This window comes from Nicotiana attenuata, chromosome 12 (genome assembly GCF_001879085.1).
Source record: "Nicotiana attenuata strain UT chromosome 12, NIATTr2, whole genome shotgun sequence".
In the NCBI taxonomy this organism is placed as follows: Eukaryota; Viridiplantae; Streptophyta; class Magnoliopsida; order Solanales; family Solanaceae; genus Nicotiana; species Nicotiana attenuata.
In genome coordinates this window covers 5496286-5503896 of record NC_032000.1, presented here as the reverse complement: position 1 = coordinate 5503896, position 7611 = coordinate 5496286, and the positions used below count along the sequence as shown (strand labels likewise).

Here is a 7611-nt window from a genome sequence, read left to right as displayed (position 1 = left end):
CAGCTTCTGCAATTTCCATTACTTCTTCACTTCTTCTTCGATTCTGTGAGCTTGCATGTGTATTGATTCTGATGAATTGTGTAGAATTCATCATGGTATCAGAGCAGCGATCGTGAATTTATCAGAATTAGGAAGAAATTCATAGAATCGAAGCTCGACGGAACTCCGATCTGATCAGCCATGGCAGGAAATGAAGTTGCCTCACTAGATCACAATCATACGCTATTTTTGAAACCCTCAGATGCTCCTGCACTAGTCATAATACCGCTCAAGCTCACAGGGCCCGAAACTACACACTTTGGAGCAGGGCGATGAAATTGGCACTCCGAGGAAAGAGCAAACTAGGGTTCGTGGACGGAACTTGTGTGAAGAGTGCATATAAAGGTGATTGGCAGAGCAGTAGGAAAAGTGTAATGCAATTGTCTTGTCTTGGATTGGAAGCACTGTATCGAGTGAGTTGATTCCAAGCATTATTTATGCTTCAAATGCGACAAAAGTGTGGAGTGATTTCCAAGAGAGGTATGATAGATCAGATCTGACTAGAATCTATCATCTTTGGACGGCCATAGCAACATTAAGACAAGGTACTGATTCTGTAACTACCTATTTCTCTAAAATGAAGGATTTGTGGGATGAACTTGATGTGTTGATTCCTCTATCCTCATGTAATTATGAGGAGGCTAGACCTTCAGTTGAACATTAAGGTCACAACGTTTGCTGCAGTTTCTTATGGGCTTGAATGAAAGTTATAGTAACATAAGGAGTAATGTACTAGCAAAAAGCATATGCAAAAGTTACTCAGGAAGAGACTCAAAGGTCTTTGGGAGTAGTCGATACACATAGGGAACCTCTCACTATGTTGGAAGAAAGAGGCTAGGATTTTAAAGGTAAAATGCCAGGGATTATTTGTGAGCATTGTGGATACAAAGGTCACCTTAAGGAAAACTGTTTCAAAAGAATTGGCTATCCAGCTGATTTCAAAAGCAAGAGAAAAAATCAGACTGGAGGAGAAAAGGTTTACACCAACAATGTAAATGTAAACAATGAGGAAGGAAAGGCACCAGCTATTCAGCTACAGGGGAATGGACAATTCTTCACAGAAGATCAGTACAAGCAGCTAGTCAAGCTTTTGTCAAAACCAGCAACATTAGAATGTTCCACAAACATGACAGGTATTATTTCCTTGCTAGCAAATGTAGGTATGTGTGATTGGGTGATAGACACAGGAGCAACTCATGATGTCACATACTCTAAGGATATTCTGAGCAGTGTGAGGAAAATTGAAGATCAAGAAAGGAATGAGGTGCAATTGCCAACAGGAAACAAGGCACAAATAACACATACTAGAGAAGCGTCAGTACTAGGGAATAAGACGGTTAAAAATGTCTTATATGTACCATATTTTAAATTCAATATGTTGTCAGTGTTAAAAATCACCAGAGACCTCAATTGCTTAGTCACATTCTTTCCTGATTTCTGTATGTTTCAGGATCTTTATAGTGGCAAGGTGATGGGGATTGGTAGAGAGCACAATGGACTATATCTCCTAAAGGAAAACATAACAGTAGCTGCAGCCGGTTTCTTCATGAACAAAGGAGCAGCAGGTGAACTCTGGCACTTAAGGTTAGAACATGCATCATTGAAGTCAATGCAGCATATTCCAGAGTTAAAGAATAAGGTGGACATGCAGGTGCAGGAGAATTGTCATGTTTGTCCATTAGCTAGACAATGTAGGTTAAAATATCCTTCAAGCAGTACAAACTTTACTAGTTCTTTTCAGCTTGTTCATCTAGATGTTTGGGGGCCAGATAGAGTGTCCACATATGATAAAAAATATTATTTTGTTACCATTTTGGATGACTACAGTAGATATACATGGGTATGTTTGATTCAATCAAAGTGTGAAGTGTTAGTTGTAATAAAAAAAATTCTTGTTATGATACAAAATCAATTTGGTGTGACTGTGAAAGTGTTGAGGTCAGATAATTGGAGTGAATTCTGTAGTTATCAGTGTAATGAATTATTGACATCTCTGGGATTATACATCAGAGTAGCTGTTCATATACACCTCAACAAAATGGCACAGTAGAAAGGAAACATAGACATTTACTAGAAATTGCAAGGGCACTGATGTTCCAAAGTTATGTGCCAATGAGGTTCTGGGGTGACTGCATTAGAACAACTGCATATTTGATTAACAAACTGCCCACAGAAGTGCTGCAAGGGAAGTGCCCATATGAAGTGTTGCATAACAAGCAAGAAAAAGTAGAGCACTTGAGGGTGTTTGGTTGTTTGTGTTTCGCAAGTAACTTACCTGGTGGTGACAAGTTTACTCAAAGAGAAAGAAACTCAGTCCTTATAGGATACTCAAAAACACAAAAAGGGTACACGTTATATGATTTGGATAGCAAAAGAGTGTCTATTAGTAGGGATGTGTCGTTCAGGGAACAAGTATTTCCCTTCAAGGAAGGACATCAGATCATAGAAGACTTATTCCCATGGGCTGAATCTTTTGTGACACATGACATTTCACCTGAACAATTGGAGCAGGATTCTTTTAGTGAGGAGCAGGCCACCACAACTCATGATCAAGTTGAACTTGTCCATGATCATATTCCACCTGCACCAGTCATGGATTCACCAGCTGCAGCAGACACTCAAACTACAGAACCAATTGAGACCACAATATACTCAGTTGGTACTTCTGCTATGCATCAACCTGTAGAACAAGTTGAAGAGCAACCAGTCACAGATCCAGCCACAAGCCAGTCACATGAGGAGCAAGTACACACTGATGAAGCTGTCAGGAAATCTAGCAGGACTACAAGACCTCCCATATGGATGAAAGACTATGCTACACCCTCAACACTCAGACTCATCCTCATTGTATCTCAAACACTGTGTCCTACTCTCATTTGTCAGCCAATTACAAAGCATATTTGGGTGTGTTCTCTGCAACAGTTGAACCAAAGAATTTCAAGGAAGCCTGTCAGGATGAAAACTAGGTAGAGGCAATGTCACAAGAGATTAAAGCTCTTGAGGACAATGCAACATGAGAAATTGTTGACCTACCTGCAGGAAAAAGGGCCATAGGGTCTAAATGGGTGTTCAAGATAAAGTATAAGGCAAATGGAGAAATAGAGAGATACAAAGCTCGGTTAGTAGCAAAAGGTTATACACAGCAAGAAGGGTTGGACTACCATGAGATTTTCTCTCCTGTAGCCAAAATGGTTACTGTGAGAACAATCATAAGCATAGCAGCCTCTAGAGGATGGAATTTGTTTCAAATGGATGTCAATAATGCCTTCTTACAAGGAGACCTTTATGAAGATGTCATACATGGAGCTACCACAAGGTTTCCAGAGACAAGGGGAGTATAAGGTTTGTAAACTACTCAAATCATTATATGGTCTTAAGCAGGCTTCAAGACAATGGAACATTAGATTGACTGAGGCCTTAGTGGAAGCAAGGTACCATCAGAGAGCCCATGATCATTCACTCTTCACTAAGAATACAAAATCTGACATTGTTGTTATCTTGGTATATGTGGATGACTTACTTATCACTGGAAGCAATGGTGAACTGATAAATGATGCCAAACAGACACTACACAATTCCTTCAAAGTTAAAGACCTAGGGGGCTAAGATATTTCCTTGGTATTGAAGTACTGCGATTAAAGAAAGGGATTCTGCTCACACAAAGGAAATATGCACTTTAGTTGATATCAGAAGTTGGACTTGCAGGAGCTAAATCAATTTCCACCTCAATAGAGCTGAACCAAAAGCTGACCATTATTGAGTATGAAAAACATGTAGGGGTAAATGGAGATGAAGATTTAGAAGACATAGGAAGCTATTAGAAGCTCATTGGTAAGTTGCTCTATTTGACCATCACCAGGCCAGATCTCAGCTTTACTGTCTAGGTACTCAGTCAGTTCATGCAACATCCCAAACAATCTCATTGGGATGCAGTATTGAGGGTGGTAAGATACATAAAGGGAACACCAAGCCTTGGTATTCTGCTTGGAACAGGTCCTGTAGACACCTTATCTGCCTATTGTGACTCAGACTGGGCCTCCTGTCCTAATACTAGGAGATCTATCACAGGATATATCATTAAACTGGGAGATTCCTTGCTTTCATGGAAGTTAAAGAAACACCAAACTGTTAGTCGAAGCTCAGCTGAAGCAGAGTACAGGAGTCCAGCAGCAACAGCTGTAGAAATCACATGGTTCCTAGGTCCGCTTAAGGAACTACAAGTATAGGTTCAGCAGCCACTGTCATTACACTGTGACAGTAAAGCAACCCTGCAAATAGCTGCTAATCCTATATTCCATGAACGCACTAAATATAGCGAGATAGATTGTCATTTTGTTCGAGAGAAGATCAAGAGTGGGAAGTTGGCACCACAATATATCCCTACCAGTTTGCAGTTGGCTGATCTCATGACCAAAGGGTTGGTTACATCACAACATCATTTCCTTTTGTTCAAGCTTGGTGTGCTCAATGTGTTTCAACCCCCAGCTTGAAGGGGAGTATTGTTGTAGAGATTAGACTAATGTGTAGTAATAACTAGTTGAAAGACTAAATTGTAAATAGGAAAAGAGGTGTTAGTTAGTCGGTTAGTGGTCTATAAATAGGACCACTCTCACGTGTAAACACACACAAGAATATATACCCAGCTTCTTCTTCTTCTTCTTCTTCTTCTTCTTCTTCTTCTTCTTCTTCTTCTTCTTCTTCTTCTTCTTCTTCTTCTTCTTCTTCTTTTCTATTACTTCTTCACTTCTTCTTCGATTCTATGAGCTTGCATTCTTCTTCTTCTTCTTCTTCTTCTTCTTCTTCTTCTTCTTCTTCTTCTTCTTCTTCTTCTTCTTCTTCTTCTTCTTCTTCTATTACTTCTTCACTTCTTCTTCGATTCTATGAGCTTGCATGTGTATTATTTCTGATGAATTGTGTAGAATTCATCAAAAACGTACACATCTTCTACCTCACGGACTCATGCAGAGGAACCATGTCAGCCTCACCTTAATATATAGCACCAGAACCTTACCCATTAACGCCATAGTCAGTACTATATATATTGCTACGCAACACCTAAACAACGTGACCTCCACCACTGAACATTGATCGAACTTCATTACTCAAAGTGACAAATGACCACCGCAGAAACCCTCTCATCTCTTTTATAAAAATTGCGAGCCAAATTGTGCCACTGGCTCGTGAAGGTTTGTGCCGAGCCAAATTCCGGTCGATGCCTGTTTGTGGTCCTGTCAGCTTTTGAGTTATCAAAGCTATGAAACAATCGAATTCTAGCTTCATTGAGGTCCATTCTTATCTTTAATCTCAACTTTGATTTTCAAATTTGTTTATACTGCCATTTGGCATTGATAACACCTCTGTAATGGAGTTCATTTCCTAATTGTTTACTAACAATAGAAGAAGCAATTTGAAGTTATGATTCGGAGTAAATTTGGAATTTCATTGAAATAAGGTAATTACCTGAACAACCTGCTCGGGTGTATGGGCGGCAGGAGTCTGAGTGCCTCCCCCGGCGTGGAAAGTAGCTGCTGTAGTAGTAACAGAGACCGCCGGAGCTAGACTGGTGCACACGGTCAGAATCTAAGCTAAGGTCTCCTAAAGACCTGGGATAACAATAGGCACAGCCGGTGCCTGAGCTGGTCCCGCTGGTGCATACACAACTGGGACCTAATCATGAACTGGGGCAGTTGGTGGATCTGTAGGTGCTGCCCTAGCTGCTGTGCCGGATACACCCCTACCCCTACCACGGCCTCGACAGCGATCTCGGCCTCTCGCGGCCCCACTGGTGGTACTGGTGGTTGTCCATCCTGACCGGTAGCACGTGTCCTCACCATTTGTGAGAGAATAGAATAACAAAATTACTATCAACAGATTCGCACAATAAGAATTCAAGAATATGGAGTTTCCTAAGGGTTCTGCAGCCATCTCGAAGATAAGTACAGACGTCTTCGTACCGATCCGCAAGACTCTACTAAACCCACTCATGACTCGTGAGACCTATGTAACCTAGGCTCTGATACAAACTTGTCACGATCCAAAAAGTAACCCTGTCGTGATGGCGCCTATCGTGGTACTAGGCAAGCCGAAAACATTATCAAAACAAAATGATATTTTCATTTCAAAGATAATTCCAAAGCTATTTAATAGAAAACCTTCATAAAGGAGTTCAAATTAAAACAAAAGTGCGGAAAAGGAAGCCCGACATCGGGGTGTCACTAAGTCATGAGCAACTACTACAAACTGTTCTGAAAATAGCAAGACTAACATAGTCTGAGAATTAACCAAAATACACTGATGGGAAGATAAAGAAGGAGAAAAGCAGGACTGCGATTGCCAAGCAGCTACCTCACTATCTCCGATGATCCGCTAATGAGTAAATCAACAACCACTACCGTGGCCAGAGATACCTAGATCTGCACACAAGGTGCAGTGGGTAACGTAAGTACACCAACTCAGTAAGTAACAAGTCCAAACTATGTACTGATAGGTAGTGACGAACTTAACCTCAACAGGTAACAGAAATTAACTGTGCAGAAAAGTAGGCATGCTTTCAATTCAAGTATTTAGCTCAAGAAGTAGTAAATACAGATCTGGATAATGTGAAGTACAAAGCTCAGCTAATCTCTACGTGCGAATGCACAGAATGTACCATGTACCTCCACTCTCAAGTGCTCAACCACTCGGTACTGTATATGGCCATCCGGCCCAGGGAAGATCCATCCCAGAATATATACACAACACTAACAATAGTCACTCAGTACCGAGGAAGGCCATTCCAGCCCTGCGGAGAAGATCCATCTCCAGGTATAAATGCTTCGGACAAGATCCATGTCCAAGGAAGATCCATTCCTCAATTATATCAACTGCGCTCACTGTGGGTGTGTTACAGACTCCGGAGGGGCTCCTACAGCCCAAGCGCTATCATAATCATCAACATAACCGTGCGGCGTGCAACCCGATCCCATAACTATCACTCATAATCAGGCTCTCGGACTCACTCAGTCATCACTCTCCAGTCTCACACACGGGCTCACAATGCCATGAAACTAGCCCGGAACAATGATATGATGTGCCAATAAATAACAACTGAGACTGACACATGATATGAAATACATGAACAAGACTGAGTACAGAATATCAATGAAACTAGTGAGATGACAGCAAGAAACGACCACTCGGGTCCTACAGTACCGGCGTAAAGCCCTAACATGATATCTAGCATGATTTACAGCCCATTTACTTAATCACATGATGGAAACACGGATATCAGTAAGAAAGAGTCACTAAACGGTGCCATGGAATGAACCAGGTCCCGATTCTCACGGTGCACGCCCGTCACTTGGCATGTGCGTCACCTCAATACTAATCACTTAACACATAGTTCGGGGTTTCGAATCCTCAGAACAATGTTTGGAAGCGTTACATACCTCAACCAAGCCAAAATCTTACTCCGCGATGCCCTTGCCTCTCGAATCGGCCTCCAAACGTCCTGAATCTAGCCAAAAGCAATACAATGCAATCAATAGAGGCCAAGGAACCAATTTCACAAGAAAAATTACTTAATTGGACACA

The 7611-nt window shown here is 41.3% G+C and overlaps 1 protein-coding gene across 1 annotated transcript; it reads left to right on the top strand.

Moving 5' to 3' along the window:
- LOC109235830 lies at positions 893-3009 on the top strand. The gene is made up of 3 exons (XM_019402080.1): positions 893-1375; positions 1490-1690; positions 2050-3009. Exons 1-3 carry the CDS (start codon positions 893-895, stop codon positions 3007-3009), a joined length of 1644 nt encoding a protein of 547 aa, XP_019257625.1.